The following is a 19754-nucleotide window of genomic DNA, read 5'->3' as shown; positions in this document are numbered from 1 at the left end:
AGCTCCTTGGTGAAGTGTGGCCATGGCCTGATGGCCTGAGGGTGGGGGCCAGAACGGTAACTGGCACCCTCAGTGGATGATCAGATAAAGAAGGGCATCCTCTGGCATCATCTTTGTCTAGAAGCATTTGGAAGTGCTTGCATTTGTAGTGGATGAGAATTCGTGGTTGCTTTACTGTTGCCTTAGAAACAGATTCATTGCTTAGTTTTGAGGCTTTCAGTCAGCAAGAATTACAGAGGTGGGGATTCCAGGTCTTGATGGAGAGTCAAGGAGTTCCTTGGAAAAACCCCAGCTGCCGATCAGCAGAATGAGACTAGGCCACCTCAAGCACAGAACTGGTGAGAATGCCAGAGGTGTTTCCTCTCTGAGCTGGTTCTCCTTGCAGTCAGAACCACTAAAGCTCCCACTGCTGTGCTACCTAACTACTCCTTGAACCTCTGCTGTGGCAGTTTGATGAAGATCTGTCTGGCGAGTACATGCATCCATTTCTGTGACCTGTCCCTTTGCCATAGAGGGGTGGGCTCACTCAGTGTGATACCTGTTCACCGTCCTTTGTCCGTGACGTTCAGGTCTGTCATCTATAGGTGCTGGGGCTCTTTGGTTTGTTTTAAAATAAATAGTGAGCAGAAGATAATGTGAGTATTCTTGCTACTGTGCTGAAGGCTCATTTGGATGATGTAATGAACATTCCTAAGTAAGAACTGGCCCTGGATGTAAGGGCTTTCTGAAACCACTGTGAAGATCAGACTACCTCTTGTTCAGAGTTCAGTAGATCAGGGTGAAAGATTAGAAGGTCAGGCAGCAGACTAATACATCAACAGCTACTATTTGCTGCTTAATTTTCATAGAAATAAATATTTGAGGAGACAGTGGCGAGAGTCAGATCTGTTTGCATCTGAGGCATCAGAATTGAGACAAAACATGGAGGGGAAAAAATGAAGCAGGACTCATTTTTTGATGACACCTAACCCACATCCTCAGGGCTTCACTGGTGGCTCAGTGGTAAAGAAACTCCATATCCTCACAAGCATTTAGATTTGGTGTTAATTTAATAAAGAAAGAAACTGAAGTCCAGAGAGTTCTTTCCAGTTGCTTCATGACCAATAAGCTATAGCAGTGTTTTTTGGTCCACTGACCTCACAAATTAGACTACTGTGAAACCATCTTTTGAATATAATTGTGACATTTTTGAGTTAACCTCAGAAGTCCCCTTCCTTTTTATGTAATACCGATGATGGTTTTTTTTTTTTTTTTTTTTTTTTACTGCTCTGTCCACCCTGAGACATTGATACCCTTTTGGCTGGGAGCATATTGGGAGATGTTGGTTAGGGCAGGGCTTCTACTTGGAAGACTGAAGAGATTGCCCTGAGAGTATTTGCAGAAGAGGTTGTCAGGTAATTGCTAAAAGGCAGGAGAGTGGGAGCCAGTTGTCTCCAGGAGCATTCCAGCCCACAGGTTACCTCCCAGCTGCAGATATGTGTCCATGTCAGTCTGCCATCCATAAGATAAAACTAGGCTTGTTGGAAACCTTTCATGGGACTTTTGCTACCTATCCCCACATAGAAGCCAAGAGGTTTTCCACTGAGCTAGTCTAAGCCCAAATCTAATCGTTCTCAAAAGGTCACTATATGCACTCTCAGGTGTGGTAGAATAGAGCAGGGGATTACATCAGTTTCAGACAGACCGGGCTTTGAATCTTAGTTACTGTCTGACTTTCAGCAAGGATGTAACCTGTCTGAACCTCAGTCTTTCCACCTACAAACAGGCTTACGGTATATTGTTAGGGGTGCTATTCACACAGACTCTAATGGACATGGCAACATTAGGAGTTGTATAACAGGGCAGTGCTGGTTCCTGGAAGTATTAGATATAATAATTAGATATAGATAGATGTAAAAAATTTACCATGGTGTCTGGGACAGTGTTCAATAATGGAGCCTGGGATTACCATCTCAGGCAGTCAGCTGTGATTTGTGATTTGCTGTGGTGTCATTTTGAAATGTGCTTCAAAGAAGGAAAATAGTTCAGGGCACAGAAAGCACAATATGCAAAGACCTGGAGGTAAGAAAGTGCCGTCCTGTTCAGGAAATTGAGAGAATTCCCATATTTTAGAACTCAAAGGCCAGATCCTGAAAGGTCTAAATAGCCTATTGAGGGGGTTTGCATTTGTCTTCAGGGCAGTAGGCCATGAAGAGTTTTAAGGGGAGTGAGAGAGTGTGATCTGCATTTTGGGAGGTTTGTTTTGGCTGAGATGTGAGGAATGGAATGATGAGCTTTGGCAGCAATTTCAAGGGAGTGGTTCATTCTATCCACCCTGGAGACAGGAGCAACTTTGTGTCTGTTTGGGTAGGCTCTGTGTGTTCTGTACTGTTCCTTCTGAGCAAATTCTTAACCTTTCTGATCCTTACAGGTTACCAAAATGTTTTAAGTTGCAAATCTTCCAAAAGGATCACTGCAAATGTTTATTTCTCTTTTTTAAACTTTAGATCTTTACTATATCATTTTATATACCTGCAAGGCATTGGGATCATTGCCTTGATCAGACTTTTTTTTTTTTTAAATAATAGGCAAGTGCAGGCTTCCTTTTTTCTCCTCTTGTCTTTATAGTCTGTTCTTCAGTGAACCAGCAGAGAGATTATTTTAAAAGATAAATCAGCTCATCTCACACTTATGATTGGAATCTCCCTGTGATTCCCAAATCCCTCACAGTCAATGCCAATGTCTTACAGTGGCCTCAGTGGCCCTCATGATCTGTCCCTACTGAGTTCCCAGCTCCTGAGCCCTGCTTCTTTCCATCACTTCTCTGTCACCACACAGGCCACACAGGTTTCTTCCTGGTCCCTAGACTATGCAAAGCACAATTCTCATCAAGGTCTTTGTACCTAACTTGAAATTCTCTTCCTGCAAGTATCCACAAAGCTTGGGCCTCTTCTTCCTTCAGGACTTTGCTCAAATGGCGCCTTATCAGAGAGGCCTTCCTTAAACTGTCCATTATAAAATCCTGCATTCCATGTGTGTGCGCATACTGACACATACAACCTGGCACAGACACCATAACATACAGACTTCCCGTCCTCTTGAAATTGCTCCCTACCCGCCACCATTACACTGCTTGTTACCACCTGACATTTATATTTGTTTGTTTCCTCCCCGTTAGAATATAAGGTCTGCAAAGACAGAGACTTTAAAACAAATTCACTGATGAATTCTCAGGACCTAGAAGAGAGCCCATCATGTCCTAAAATTTGTCTGGGCAGCTCTCATAAATCTGTGGAATAAATTGCTGCAAGGGAGTTAGAACTAGATCTGCCACTGTTCTTACAGGGATGGTTCAGAGTTACCTTGTTTTAAGAAGAGATCCTACAACCCCACTCAAGCCGAGTCATGACTGGACAAGTAGATACACTGACCATGAACTGCATATTTTGAAAATATGTTTCTTCTATTTTTCCACCTTTTACTTAGAATGGGGTCTGACCACCACAGCCCTCTGCTGCGTCTTCTTTAGTGTGAGGAAAATGTCAAAGCTATCTCCCTGTAGTGATGAGCTTTAAAAAAAAAAGGCGGGGGGGGGGGAGGGTGCTTTAGGTGATGCCAGAATGTGCTGGGCCAGGTAGGGCTTCTCCTGGGCCCTGGTGCAGTTTTCAATATAAGCCATCAGCAGTAAGCCTAGGGCAGAGAGTGTAGGCAAATGTGGGGGTGACTTAGCCTGAGGCCACGAAGGGGTCTAACCCAGCTCTACCTTTATGTCAGGCCACAGGACTAAAACCTGACTCAGGACCCTTCTTATCCCTGTGTCATTGGATGTTATAACTGGCTTTCCAGACCAGAGTCACCCTGACTTGCAGCAGATCCTTCTTTGCTTCATTGTCCCCCACCCCATTCACCAAAACCCTGGAATCTGAGGTGATACAAGGTCACGGAGAGGCACAAACCTTGGTTACCTGAGCAGAGTGGTAGGTGGAGCCACCATGAACCTGGATTCCCACCAGTGATGCTGTTGCCATATCCCCAGTTTCCTACAGCCCTTTAATCCCATAGGCACTTTTGGTCACTGTCATTTTGCCACCTGGGCTAATTTAGTTGGAATTATTGCCCCTGTATTTTTAGGTCACTTGAGTCCTCTATAGAACTGATGTGTATTTTAGAATGACCATGAAAATTCTGACATTGACACAGAGAAGGAACATTTTATGGCTGGTAACACTGATTTCACAGCCTGTCAGGCAAGACCTGGGCAAGACACACGCACAGACCTGGGCCTGCTTATCTCCCTTTCCTGCCATGGGCAGCCTGCAGATTCTAGAATGAGATCTGTACACAGCTATGAAGAGCAGCGCTTGAAGAACCAGATGCCCAGCTGCTAATGCATCAGAAGACCTGGTGTTGCTGAAAATTAGGAGGAAATGTGCTGTCATCAAAACATGCTCTTAAAAACTATACTTATCGTGTGGAAACATTGCCTTACAACAGATCTTTTTTCCCTTCAAGTGCAAATACCACTGAGCTTTGATTGCAGGCAAGCTGGAAGATTTCTCTGTGGTTCTAAGATCCATAGATTTGTTGTTGTTCAGTTGCTAAGTTATGTCTGACTCTTTGCAACCCTATGGACTGTAGCATGCTAGGCTTCCCTGTCCACTATTTCTCAGTGTTTGCTCAGATTCATGTCCATTGAGTTGATGATGCCATCCAACCATCTCATCCTCTATTGCACTCTTCTCCTTTTGTCTTCAGTCTTTCCCAGCATCAGGGTCTTTTCCAATAAGTCAGCTCTTCACATCAGGTGACCAAAGAATTGGTGCTTCAGCATCAGTCCTTCCAGTGAATATTCAGGGTTGATTTCATTTAGAATTGACTGGTTTGATTTTGCAGTCCAAGTGACCCTCATGAGCCATAGGACACAATTGCATTAAATATGTAAACTGTAAACTGTGCCCCAGAATTTAAGATCGTTACCAGGTCATGCATTTGTAGGATTTTTAGAGTCTAAACTTCATAGCATCACTCTTAAGGTGATTTTGGCAATGAAACAGTTTTTGGAAGGTTGACTGTGTTAACCACAGTTTAAAAGAAAATCTGCCTTAGCAACAAGGAGAAAATTATTTAATGCGTCAAAACTCTGTGCTTTTCCTCATTGGCTGTCAGCGTGCATGCATGTGTGTTCAACAAGCCAAGGATATAATTGAACGTTTTCTTCCAGTAAGTCAGCTGTGTACATTGCTCATTGCTCAGTAAATGGGACTACATGTAGAAAATCCACAAGTGGAGAGATTGGGCTGTAAACATTACCAAGGATTGCTTTATCACAGATGGATTCTTAGAGCCATGATTCACCGTAGATGTTGTGATAGTCAAATATAAACAAGTCATTGGTAAATGAAATAAACAATTGGGTCACTCGAGTGCTTTGGGTCTGGATCTAATGATGTGATTTTTTCCCCCACCCCCCCCTTTCTTATTCTCCCCAGTAGGTTGGGACAGTTGGAACTCTGCCATTGCCCAGCATGCTGCAGTTCAGTCTGTCACCCACCTTGTCGATGGGATTTCACGTGATAGCCATGGTGGCTCTCTTGTTTTCCCATGTGGACCATATAAGTGCTGAGACAGAAATGGAAGGAGAAGGCAACGAGACTGGCGAGTGTACTGGCTCCTATTACTGTAAGAAGGGGGTGATTTTACCCATTTGGGAGCCCCAGGACCCTTCCTTTGGAGACAAAATTGCTAGAGCGACTGTGTATTTTGTGGCCATGGTCTACATGTTTCTTGGAGTCTCAATCATTGCTGACCGGTTCATGTCCTCTATAGAAGTCATCACGTCTCAAGAGAAAGAAATCACCATAAAGAAACCCAATGGAGAGACCACCAAGACAACTGTGAGGATCTGGAATGAGACAGTGTCCAACCTGACCTTGATGGCCCTGGGGTCTTCAGCTCCAGAGATTCTCCTTTCAGTAATCGAGGTGTGTGGCCATAACTTCACTGCAGGAGACCTTGGCCCTAGCACCATCGTGGGGAGTGCTGCATTCAACATGTTCATCATCATTGCCCTTTGTGTGTATGTCGTCCCGGATGGGGAGACAAGGAAGATCAAGCATCTGCGTGTGTTCTTTGTGACAGCAGCATGGAGCATCTTTGCCTATACCTGGCTTTACATCATTTTGTCTGTCAGCTCCCCTGGGGTCGTGGAGGTCTGGGAAGGTTTGCTTACTTTCTTCTTCTTCCCCATCTGCGTTGTGTTTGCTTGGGTGGCAGACAGGAGGCTTCTGTTTTACAAGTATGTCTACAAGAGGTATCGGGCTGGCAAGCAGAGGGGAATGATTATTGAACACGAAGGAGACAGGCCATCTTCCAAGACAGAAATTGAAATGGATGGGAAAGTGGTCAATTCCCATGTTGACAGTTTCTTAGATGGAGCCCTGGTTCTGGAGGTTGATGAGAGGGACCAAGATGATGAAGAAGCCAGGCGAGAAATGGCTAGGATTCTGAAGGAACTCAAGCAGAAGCATCCAGAGAAGGAAATAGAGCAATTAATAGAATTAGCCAATTACCAAGTCTTAAGTCAGCAGCAAAAAAGTCGAGCGTTTTACCGTATTCAAGCTACCCGCCTGATGACCGGAGCGGGCAACATTTTAAAGAGGCATGCAGCAGACCAAGCCAGGAAAGCTGTCAGCATGCATGAGGTCAACACGGAAGTGGCTGAAAATGACCCTGTCAGTAAGATCTTCTTTGAACAAGGGACATATCAGTGTCTGGAGAACTGTGGCACAGTAGCCCTGACCATTATCCGCAGAGGTGGTGATTTGACCAACACTGTGTTTGTTGACTTCAGAACAGAGGATGGCACAGCCAATGCTGGATCTGATTACGAATTTACCGAAGGAACTGTGGTCTTTAAGCCTGGTGAGACCCAGAAGGAAATCAGAGTTGGCATCATTGATGATGACATCTTTGAGGAGGATGAGAATTTCCTTGTGCATCTCAGCAACGTCAAAGTATCTTTGGAAGCCTCGGAAGACGGCATCCTGGAAGCCAGTCATGTCTCTACCCTTGCTTGCCTGGGATCCCCCTCCACTGCCACCGTGACTATTTTTGATGATGACCATGCTGGCATCTTTACTTTTGAGGAACCGGTGACTCATGTGAGTGAGAGCATTGGCATCATGGAGGTGAAAGTTCTGAGAACATCTGGAGCACGTGGAAATGTTATCGTTCCCTATAAGACCATTGAGGGGACCGCCAGAGGTGGAGGGGAGGACTTTGAGGACACATGCGGAGAGCTCGAGTTCCAGAATGACGAAATTGTGTAAGTTCTTTTTTTTTATACCTATGTGTGTGGTTGAGTGCGTCTGTGGTTGTGTGAACATGTGTGTGTTTTTTAAAAACTAAATGGTGAAGAAAGAATGGATTGGTAACTATACAGAACCACTTTCAAAATACCAAAATATCCTAGCTTCTAGCTTATGTGCCACTGATCAATATACTATATCTGTCAAGATCCTAATGTGTTTTCCTTTTTACTTTTATGCATTTACAGTTTTTAAGTACGTTTATGGATCATGATGAAATGAGTCTTCTGACAGAATTTATGCACTTAATGATCGGTTGAAAAACTTGTATTCTGTCTTGATCATATAACAGACACAGAGAAAGGGAATATCGCAAAAGTCAATTTGGGAAAGCCCAAAAATAATTTCCTGGCTACCAGGGTTCGCTGAAATGATTTTTGCTGCTTTTCTCTGACACTGTTTTTGTGATGGTCTAATGTTTCTGCTGAAATGCTAATGCTTAATTATAACTTAATGACCAATCCTGCCTTTTCAGTTTGATGCCAATGGAGAAAAGTCATAAAGTTCTTTTTTAGTTCTAGTCTGATTTTACTTTACATGGTTAAACAAACCCTTTTACCCTGCTGGCATAGGGATGGTGAGAGAAATAAAATTCTAAGTGTCTGAAATGACAAGGAGCAGGTCAGAGAAAAGAAGTGGGAAACAATTAAGTTTTCCTATTGACACTTTACAGTGACATTTGCCAACACTGTAACACAGAATATCTGATTGTGTGATGATTCCTCCATTGGCAGAGGATGTTTAGAGAGCTTTTCCTCCTTCCTTGCCTAAGGCCAGGGGCACTGCAATCACCAAAAGCAAACCAGAAAATATGACCCAGTCAGTAATATCCAAACTGCAAGGATGGAAGAAAAGGAACTGTTTGTAATATCTGCAGTGAAACATTCATTTTAAATCATTCATTTGAAAATATTCAAATGAATGATTATGTTGACGGGATCATTGACAACTTAGGAATTTCAGGATAAACAATATAAAATATAGTTTGTTATCAAAATGGTTAACTCTTGTTAATAGCATGTGACATGGCAGGTGCGTTCTCTTCAAGGTGAAATTTCTTCTACTATAAGTGTAGAGAAAATAAATACAAGGATGGGGGAGGGGGGTACAGAGGAAACAGATTTTCCTAAAAGAGCCTTCCAATGTCTTTCATGTCTTTGACACTGTATTTATAGAGATGGGCAATCCGTGTGCTGTCACAGTGAAATCTAAGAGAGACTGTAATAACCTTCCTTGGATGTGTGTGTGGGGAGAACTTTTGCTCAGTATCTGTTTTACATTGGTTCTTATGCTGTTAACATCCCACTTAGTGAGACATGTTTTGTTGGGACTGATACTTTACTGAAAGATGGTAATAGGAAATGAATATCCTGCACACCCAAGGACGGATTTTCCCAAAGGCCTCTGTTGATTATGGTCCTGCCCACATTAGTACATAAACTTTATTTCTTTGCTGGGAATTCTTGCTCATTACATTTCATAATCATTTCAATTATTGAACCCTCTTGTATTAGATATACTTTTACATGGATTACAAGTGCTATTGCATATTATTAAAGGAATACTGCGTGTTATTCAATGAATTCACAAGGGTAGCTCTTGAACATGACCAAATTGGGATTTTGTTTTATTTACTCATTTTACCTAGGATGTTTTCTCAGAAAATGCAGTATTGCTTTCTCTCGAGAATAATGGCTCTGTACTTGTTTGAAAGGCAGCTTTCCCTGTCTAATCTGGTGTCCAGGACTTCTACCAAAGCATAAATAAATTTCTTTTGGGCAGAGTGTAGTAGAAGAAGGAAAAAAAGAGACTGGTTTGATGGTAAAATTTAGTCTGTCAAGCTCTATTTCAAATATTCACCCTATGCCATTATATTGGTTTAATTCTTGCTATGGAAGGAATATTGCCAAATTTCAGCTTTAGAAATTTAGATATCTTATGAAAACTGGTAAGAATCAGTGGAATTATCAGCATTTCTGTGTATGTGTTCTTGCTGCTGCTAAGTCACTTCAGTCGTGTCCAACTCTGTGTGACCCATAGACGACAGCCCACCAGGCTCCCCCGTCCCTGGGATTCTTCAGGCAAGAACACTGGAGTGGGTTGCCATTTCCTCCTCCAATGCATGAAAATGAAAAGTGAAAGGGAAATCGCTCAGTCGTGTCCAATTCTTCGAGACCCCATGGACTGCAGCTACCAGGCTCCTTCATCCATGGGATTCTCCAGGCAAGAGTACTGGAGTGGGGTGCCATCACCTTCTCTAGTATGTGTTCTTAGGAATATTCTAGATGAATAGCCATTCCTGCTGCTGCTAAGTCACTTCAGTCATGTCCGACTGTGCGACCCCATAGACGGCAGCCCACCAGGCTCCCGCATCCCTGGGATTCTCCAGGCAATAACACTGGAGTGGGTTGTTGTCATTTCCTTCTCCAATGCATGAAAGTGAAAAGTGAAAGTGAAGTCGCTCAGTCGCGTCCGACCCTCAGCAACCCCATGGACTGCAGCCTTCCAGGCTCCTTCATCCATGGGATTCTCCAGGCAAGAGTACTGGAGTGGGGTGCCATTGCCTTCTCATAGTGCTGTAAAATTCTTCCTATCTTTTATGTGGTAAGTTGAAATATGAACTTTTAGTAATGACAAAACATGTTATTTATAAGTTTAATGAAAGTACATCCTTGCATTTTTTTCTTCTTTTTAAAATTTTAAGGAATTTTCATCTTAGTGTTATAGAGTTTTACTACCGACAAGGTTTGAAGATAATTAATAGGTCTATTGCTTGAATAAATTTGTTGCGGTGACTGGTACTTAGCCTTAATCTAGGCACCAAAGATTCAAACAAAATGCATCTGGGAAAACATAATATTATCAAAGATCCCTTATTCTATTGTTTTTTTTTTTAATGGATTGTTTTTCCACTGGTAGTTGTTTCCAACGTCAGGTCCATACAGTCAGATCCAAGTTAAAAGGAGTTTGTCATCATGTAGTCTAGGTGAAGTATGTAGACACAACTTAGTTTTTATCTTTTAAAATGAATTTATATTTCATCCAATTACAAAGGTAATCTTGAGAGATGACGTTCTCAAAAACCTAAAATACATGGATGGGACTATGGATACCCCTCAGCTTTAAAATTACTGCAGATGGTGACTGCAGCCATGAAATTAAAAGACACTTGCTTCTTGGAAGAAAAGTTATGACCAATATAGTAAAGTCACTCAGTCGTGTTCGACTCTTTGAGACCCCATGGACTGTAGCCTATCACGCTCCTCCGTCCATGGATTTTTCCAGGCAAGAATACTGGAGTGGGTTGCCACAACCTAGACAGCATATTAAAAAGCAAAGACTTTACTTTGTCAACACCGGTCTGTCCAGTGATGGAATTTCAGTTGAGCTATTTCACATCCTAAAAGATGATGCTGTGAAAGTGATGCACTCAATATGCCAGCAAATTTGGAAAACTCAACAGTGGCCGCAGAACTGGAAAAGGTCAGTTTTCATTACAATCCCAAAAAAAGGCAGTGACAAAGAATGCTCAAACTACCACACAATTGTACTCATCTCACACACTAGCAAACTAATGCTCAAAATTCTCCAAGCCAATCTTCAACAGTATGTGAACAACTTCCAGATGTTTAAGCTGGATTTAGAAAAGCTAGAGTAACCAGAGATCAAATTGCCAACATCCGTTGGATCATCGAAAAAGCAAGAGAGTTCCAGAAAAACATATACTTCTGCTTTATTGACTATGCCAAAGCCTTTGACTGTGTGGATCACAACCAACTGTGGAAAATTCTGAAAGAGATGGGAATACCAGACCACCTGATCTGCCTCCTGAGAAATCTGAATTCAGGCCAAGAAGCAACAGTTAGAACTGAACATGGGACAGCAGACTGGTTCCAAATAGGAAAAGGAGTACGTCAAAGCTGTATATTGTCACCGTGCTTATTTAACTTATATGCAGAGTACATCATGAGAAATGCTGGGCTGGATGAAGTACAAGCTGGAATCAAGATTGTCAAAAATATCAATAACCCCACATATGCAGATGATACTACCCTTATGGCAGAAAGTGAAGAAGAACTAAAGAGCCTCTTGATGAAAGTGAAAGAGGAGAGTGAAAAAGTTGGCTTAGAGCTCAACATTCAGAAAACTAACATCATGGCATCTGGTCCCATCATTTCATGGCAAATAGATGGGGAAAAGTGGAAACAGTGGCTGACTTTATTTTTTGGGGCTCCAAAATCACTGTAGATGGTGACTGCAGCCATGAAATTCAAAGATGCTTGTTCCTTGGAAGAAAAGTTATGAATGACCTAGACAGCATATTAAAAAGCAGAGACATTACTTTGCCAACAAAGTCCCATCTAGTAAAAGCTATGGTTTTTCCAGTAGTCATGTATGGATGTGAGAGTTGGACTATAAAGAAAGCTGAGTGCCAAAGAATTGATACTTTTGAACTGTGGTATTGGAGAAGACTCTTGAGAGTCCCTTGGACTGCAAGGAGATCCAACCAGTCCATCCTAAAGGAGATCAGTCCTGCATATTCATTGGAAGGACTGATGCTACAGCTGAAACTCCAATACTTGGACCACCTGATGCGAAGAACTGACTCATTTGAAAAGACCCTGATTCTGGGAAAGAGTGAAGGTGGGAGGAAAAGGGGAGGACAGAGGATGAGATGGCTGGATGGCATCACTGACTCAATGGACATGAGTTTGAGTGGACTCAGTAGTTGGTGATGGACAGGGAGGCCTGGCGTGCTGCAGTCCAGGGGGTCAGAGACCACTGAACAACTGAACTGAACAGCTTTATTAGATAGTTTTTCAAATCTTTTTTTTTTGGTTTGTTTAATGATATGCATAAGCCAGAATTTATGATGCTTTCCACAGTAGCTTAAAACAATTCCTTGAAAAGCCTGGATTTACAGTATATCTAATTAAGAAGTCATTAACCAAGGTAGAAGTAGAGTTCAATCTGATCAGGGAGGGAGATCAAAATGCAGTCAGATTTTTATTTTCAAGAATAAGATAGATGCCTAATCTTTGACCTCAGTTTTAGTGTAGAAAAAGTCATTTAAATTTATAAAATAAGCGTGTCTGTCCTCATTCATATTTTTATATAAATGAGTTGAATTATTTCAACTTGACCCTTTTAAAGATCAAAATCCATATTTTAGGAAAATAGCATTAAGTGGTAAGTGCTGCTTGTGGTCTCAAATAAAATTTATTCTCAGCAAAACATTTGAAAATTACAATGCAAACACTCATTAGACAGATATAATTAACAATTAGCACATGCTTTTGTATAAACACAATCAATGACAAATACTAAACCCATGCTAGCTAATCTTGAATTTCAACAGGGAATTCTGTCTAATGTTAACAGCTAATAAAAAATAAATGAAGAATATGCTAATTTGATTTGTGGTTAGGAAGGTGACATCCAAAAATTTGAAGTGCTACTAATGTTTGTTCTTTAATGATGCTTGTTTCTTGGTAATAATTATAGAAAATGTTGTTCGGTGTTTCAAGGTCTAACATTAGCTTGACTGTTCTGGAAAATGTTAAGGTTAATTAACTAGTGCAGAAACAAATCAAATTTAATTACTTAGTTATAGCTCAACAATAATATCATTTTTGGAAGATTACTCAAAACATCATGAGCATTTACTGCTATATATTTAAAATGCAAAGTTGGAAAATGAAGTATGTAGGTCGCTTAGCAAATCATTTTACTGGGAGTTTCTAGCCATAATTTGTTAAGCAATGGATCTGTCCAAAATTAATTTAGCTTTAAAGACTATTAATGTTTACAAGTTTGATTGCAACTTCATTAGCAATATAATATTTATTGTATTGCTAATACAATAGCAATAGCTATTAGCAAATAGCAAATACAATATGTAAGACATCTCAACAAATATAGCTCTTGGATGCAAAATATTTACATCACTTTCTTTTTTGAAAAATATCTAGAAAAGAAATTCCATATAAGCTTTATGGAATCGTTATTATATTCCAGGGAAAATAAGTACTTTGTTTTTGCTATTTATATTACCAGTATTCTTTTCTTGCTCTATAGAATACCAAGGAATAAAGACTTAGCTATATGATAAAACAATTCAGAGAGTAGAAAGAGAAGGCAGTCAGCTATAAAAAATGAAAAAAATATTAGGAAAATTTGAAATGATCAGAAAAAGAACAATAATTGTATTTGGGGGGAAATCAGAAATGGTGAACAATACTAGAGAAAATAGTGTTAGACAAAAAAGCCTATTAGCTCATACTACCTTGAATCCAACATATTCTAGATTTACTTTGTGGCAAAAGTATTTATCTGTGACATTTAGCCAATTAAAATGATGGAGGCATGATACCTTACATTGATAAAAAATTTTCCCAAGTAATATAAAAAATTTAGATGGAATAATTGTAGGGTTTTAATGGACTTCCACTTTGGATTATCTTTTCAGACTGGAATATTTATCTCTTTAGAAGCAAACCACATGTAATATCATTTGAAAATCTAAATTGTAATTACAAGAAATATTTTTATAAATGCATATGTTTTCATGAATGCATAACTACTATAAAAAATAAGACAGGTTTAGAGCCAAAAAAAAAAAATTACAAGTTCTAATTCACCGCTTCTGGGAACCTAAATTGATTATGTGCAGAAGGGTTGTTGACCATGTCAACTAGATTGCTGCCTTTGCTACTGTAATCTCATTTTCCCACTGCAGATTAGAGTTTGGGGTTATAATAGAATTATGTAAAGAAATTTTATCTTAGCAAATGAGATGTCATAGTTTAGACACACTGAAGTGTTTATAGGACTGCCTTCTGAGTCATCATTCAAGGCCATCACATAGGGGGCTGATTGATTTTCTGGTTCAGGGTTAGAGAAGAATTTATCAATCAGTCTGTACATACTAAGTTACTAATTTGCACTCAGTTCTGGACTAATTATTTTGAAGGAAATAGAAGAAGTATCTCCGAATACTCTAAAACGGGGGATAATGAGATAACATATTTTAATCAGTATAAATGTCATTCCAAAGATAAGCTATAAGTTGTAGGAGAAGCCTTAATTTGGGGTAAAATATTTGCATTTGCAGAAGGCATAATTGGAGAGAAAAGTGATGTTCATTTTAGGATGGAATCGTAACTTGGTAAACCTGAGTATGGACATTTTCAATATATTGGATGGTTCTTAATGAAAGACTCAGTGAACATTAATTTTCTTTAATGGAATTTTATTTTTTAAAATTATGGTTGATTTACAGTGTTGTTAGTTTCAGGTGTGCAGCAAAGCGAGTCACATTTTTGTTTATATTCTTTTCCATTATTGTTTATCATAGGATGTTGAATATAGTTCCATATCCTATAGAGTAGGACCTATGCATTCTGTATATTACCATTTTGCATCCGCTAACCACAAACTCCCCCTCCGTCTCTCTCCCTGCCCCACTTTGGCAACCACAGGTCTGTTCTGTGTCTGCGAATCTGTTTCTCTTTTGTAGATAAGCTCATTTGTGTCATATTTTATATTCCACATATAAGTGATATCATTTGGCATTTGTCTTTCTCTGTGGGACTTCTCTTAAGCATGATAATCTTTAGGTCCATCCATGCTAAATAATGCCCCAAATGGCCTTAGTTCATTTAATGGGATTTTAAATCATTATGAAGGCATTTAAATTAATCTGAGTGTACATCCCTTTAAGCCAGTCACAAACTGACCAGTGTTGCATGATTCTACTTATATGAGATATCTGAAATAGTATATATCACTCATAGATGCAAGAGCAGGATGGTGGTTGTTGGAGGAAATGGAAGGGAAAATGTACAGTTGTTAATCAACAGGTATAAAGTTTCAGTTAATGCAAAATGAGTTAGTTCTAGAAGTCTGCCATACAACATCATACCTGTAGTTAACAATATTGTGCCATGTACTTAAAAATCTTTAGAGTTGGATCTTATCAAGTGCTTTTTACTACAATAGCATAAAAATTTTAATTGTTGAAAAAAGAAAAGTGTATGATCTACTTAAAAATCAGCTTATGTGCTTGCCCCTCTGTATCTCAATGCCTCTTATTGTTTATAAGGAAACTTTACAAGATTTCTAAAAAAATATTGCCAGTATTGTCTTTTGCACTTAGTGGGATTCGTCCTTGGTCTCTAGAAACAGTTTTAATTTCCTTTAGTGCTGTAGCCACTGGAATAGTCCTTAGCCCATTTTTCCTTCCTTCTGACTCCATTTTCTCAGAGTTAACCAGTGTGCAACTGTCATCTCGGTAGAACCCAAGTAGATTTCACATCATATTGTGAAGTAGGGAGAGATTTTCTTTGCTTTTCTTTCCTGAGGACTCTGGTAACCCATGAAAAGAGATTTAAGCATGCTGAATTCTTTGGAATGGAGCCACCTTCAGGGTATAACACCTATGATAGGATTTTATTTGTTGTTTCACTGCTCTTTGTTAGCCAAGGTATAGAAAATTGCCTGTGGATTTCAGTATCTTGTGAACCATAGAGGTTTTCCTGTAAAGGATCTCAACCATGTTCTGTCATGGTTACTGAAATCCACTCACTGGAGATTCATTCTTTGGGATGGGAAAGCTGTTAGGTCCCTGTGTGTGTGTGTGCTAAGTCGCTTCAGTCATGTCCAACTTTCTGTGACCATATGGACTGTAGCTCACCAGGCTCCTCTGTCCATGGAATTCTCTAGGCAAGAATACTGGAGTGGGTTGCCATGCCCTCCTCCAGGGGATCTTCCCGACCCAGGGATTGAACCCAAGTCTCTTATGTCTCCTGCATTGGCAGGTGCCTTCTTTACCACTAGCACTACCTGTTAGGCTGCTATCATGTTCTAAATGCTATGCAACTCTTAAGGGTTATCCTTAGAACAGCAGATGTGGCTCTGTGCCCAGTGGTGGGAAAGGAAGAAAGGACATCCAAATGTAAAGTGGGTCTGTGGCACTAGAGGTGATCTTTATAATTGCCTTGGGTGAGCCAGCTGAGGGGAACCTTGTGGAAGGTGTTGATGGAGCAGACCAGCAGCAAGTGGGGTTCTGCTGTGGCTACCCACACTGCCTTACAGCTTCTGTCCTGGGAGTGGGGAAGTCCAGAAGGTCCTGGAGGGGAAAACAAGCGGTCAACAATATGGCCAGAATTAAAGGAAATCTCCTCCTTTGCTTCCTTTCCTGGCTCAACAGACTGCCTACGTAATACCAGATCTGCTTGCCAAAGGTTGAGCCAGCCAGAGCTCTTTCTTTTCACAGGCCTATACAGCTGTCTCTCTGTAGAGCTAGGCGAAATCAACAATGCCTTTTATTTCCTGCCTTTCTCCCCAGGACTTGTGTTCTCCATGACATTTTCTTTCCCTCTTACAATGTCTCCACAGGGTTACATAGGGGAATAGTCATTGTGTGCTTTGTGATCATTGAAGACACAGAAGCAAGGGGCAAGAACAGCCAAAGCAGAAATCGGAGAGATTTCATTATGCCCAGGAATTCAGCTATTAATGACGCAACCTGGAATATTTTATTTCTAGATACAATTTTTAAAGCTTAGGTATGAGAGATCCTGAGTACTTGGGACCCTTGAAGCCCTTGAAACAAAGTACTTGGTGACCCTTGAAACAAAGCCCTCTGTACTTTTCCATGTTAGACTTCCCGAGATAAAAGATGGACATAGGAGGAGCTCTCGACCTGGGTTCTGTGCCCAGGTTGGAGCTCTCCCTACTGGCTTTGTACCTTTCAGCGAAGATACTTAAGCTCTGAGTCAGTTTCTTTCCCTGTGAAATGAAGATGACAATGGTAAATGTTTTGATGGTGTGGTGATGGTGGTAGTAATGCCAGTGATACTGAGGTGATAGTGATGGTGTTGGAGGCGGTAGCTTTGGACAGGATGGTGGTGGTGATGATAATAATAATGATGGTGGTATTGGAGGTTGTGATTTTGAATATGGTCATGGTATAAGTAGTGGTAATGGTGGTGGTAGTGGTGTAGGTGGTGATGGTGGTCATAGTGATGGTGTGGGAGGTGGTAGTTTTGACTGTGATGGAGAGAGGGAGGTGACGGTGGTGGAGAGATGGTTTTAAGATGTATAGCGAGCTGGGTTTCATGCTATTTTCCTTACAATATTCATTTGATTAAATCCTCACAACAATTATATTGCTGTGCTTAGTTGCCCAGTTGTGTCCGACACTTTGCGACCCTATGGACGGTAGCCCCTCAGGCTCCTCTGTCCGTGGGGATTCTCCAGGCAAGAATACTGGAGTGGGTCGCCATGCCCTCCTCCAGGGGATCTTCCCAACCCAGGGATCGAACCCACGTCTCCCGTATTGCAGGCAGATTCTTTACCGTCTGAGCCACCATAAAGCTATTGGTTGAATGCTATTGTACTCACTTTATAGTTGGAGAAATTGAGGCTTGGAGAGTAACTGCTTTTCTTTGGGTCAAACAGCTAATGAGAGGGGACCTGGAATTTAGCAGTAGGGCTGCCTGACTGTAGAGGTTAGTCTCCTCCGGGCTGGTCTTTCCCGTCACGTGGCTGTCATAGGCGAGGCAGGGACAAACACGAAGGCCACAGTGCTGTGATCCTGACTGCGTGTGGTTGTGCAGCCTGAAGATGGGAAACTAGAAGAAAAGATGTATCCTCTCTGGATTCTTGAACATGCATTCACCATGATGCCCCCCACACTCCATCAGTCTAGAAGAGCCATGATTAACTGAGTTTGAGAAGCAGGAAAAACTCTAAATGCTATAATCCTTCCATCTCTGCGACATGCCCAATTACCGTCTATTCTCTCTCACAGTATTTATTTCCTCTTGTTCCTGAATAGTAAAGGAACTCTATTAGTAGCTTTCTGTCATTGCCCGCACTGGCTCTGTGTCTTAACTTCCTTATATGGCTGAACAGTGAATGTAGCTTTTCTTAAAATAGTAGGTTCTTGGTCTGTCTGTCTTTTTTGTGTATTACAAGACAGTGTAAATTAATGATGACAGAGGGTACCAGAGGATGCTTGTTACTTTGTGTCAGCACTACTACCAAGTTTGAAAAGTTGCATTCTTTGCCCCTGGAGGTCATTAACAGTAGGAATTTTTGCTAGGAGGTTTTCCTAGAAGAAGGGACCCACATGACAGTTCAACTGATACAAACCTACCCACAGCAAATGGAATTAAAAGTTCAATTCAAAGTCCCTTTTGCTTTTGAGCTACATTCTCTAGGACGCAAGAACAACAACAAAACACTTTGAACTAAAATCAGGTAACTGTCCAAAGACAACTTGCATATACTTTATATCAGCTCAGCATTCAGGTGTTTCTGTACGACATTTGCTTTCAAGCATAGTTTTATTTTTTAGACTTTTGCGTTTGGAATAAATTCATTGTCAATATGTTTATAAATATAATTAATTTTGACATTTAACAGTAGCCCCCAACTGTTCATTTTCAACAGAGAACTTTTATCTTTCACACACATTTATTACTTACCGAGATAAAGGTGGGAAAGCAAAATTAAGTCCTATTAACATGTAGTTTAATTTTGTGGTGAAGTTGCTAAGTCCTGGCCAACTCTTAGTGACCTCATGGACGGTAGCCTGCCAGGCACCTCTCTCTTTGGGATTTCCTAAGCAAGTATACTAGAGTAGGTTGCCATTTCCTCTCCAGGGGATCTTCCTGACCAAGGGATCCAATCTGGGTCTTCTGCATTGCAGGAGGATTCTTTACCAACTGAGCCACCAGGGAAGCCTAGTTTAATTTTTAGGGCATACTGAACTGAACTGAAAACAAAGGGGGGAAAAAGTAATTCCCAAAGGACAGTTCTCATTCTAGCATACTAGACATTACAATCTTAACTTGACACCACGCTTCAAGTGAGCTATTTAGTTTAATTTTTAGGAAGAGAGAAAAAGGAAGAGAATAGAAAGGAAACGGAGGGAGAGGATAAGCGAGAAAGAGAAGTTAAGGCGGGGAGAGTAAGAAAAGAACGAGAGTAGACAGAGAAAGAAAAAAGAGGGGAGGAGAAAGGCAGGCAGAGAGACAAGAGATGGAAGCTGAGAATATACAGCCCTGATTAGAATTTGGCTATTACTAAAATGAAGTGAAGCCTGGAATTCATTCAGAGTCTTGCTCAAGCACACAAAAGATAGTCTTTGAGTGAGAAAGTAGACCTGGGATTCACTTAAACTGCTGCTTTATTAAAAACAGCCACTTTGTCCTCGGAATGAAATGGACATACGATTGCCTGAGTGTGTTTGAGGAGCCAGAGGAAGGAGGTGGGATCCAATAGTGATGGTGTCTGCTTTCAACAACTGTTTTATGAATATCTGTCCTGTGTCAAGTCCCTTATAAGATGCTGGGACAAGAGTGGTGACTAAGACGTGGCCCCTGGAATGCAGAGTCT

General features: G+C 40.9%; 1 protein-coding gene across 15 annotated transcripts in view; it reads left to right on the top strand.

The window, feature by feature from the left end:
- The window catches only part of SLC8A1 (solute carrier family 8 member A1), a 447525-nt gene that overhangs the window by 84453 nt on the left and 343318 nt on the right, over window positions 1-19754 (top strand). For 11 of the 15 annotated variants that reach the window (XM_005212561.5, XM_024998355.2, XM_024998352.2 and 8 more), the window contains one exon: window positions 5472-7303. In XM_005212561.5, coding sequence (XP_005212618.1) covers window positions 5472-7303 — 1832 coding nt within the window. 15 annotated transcript variants of the gene reach the window in all.

The sequence above is a fragment of the Bos taurus genome, chromosome 11, assembly GCF_002263795.3.
Source record: "Bos taurus isolate L1 Dominette 01449 registration number 42190680 breed Hereford chromosome 11, ARS-UCD2.0, whole genome shotgun sequence".
Lineage (NCBI taxonomy): Eukaryota > Metazoa > Chordata > Mammalia > Artiodactyla > Bovidae > Bos > Bos taurus.
Note: the sequence above shows the minus strand (reverse complement) of the source record. Positions and strands in the feature narration are given on the sequence as shown.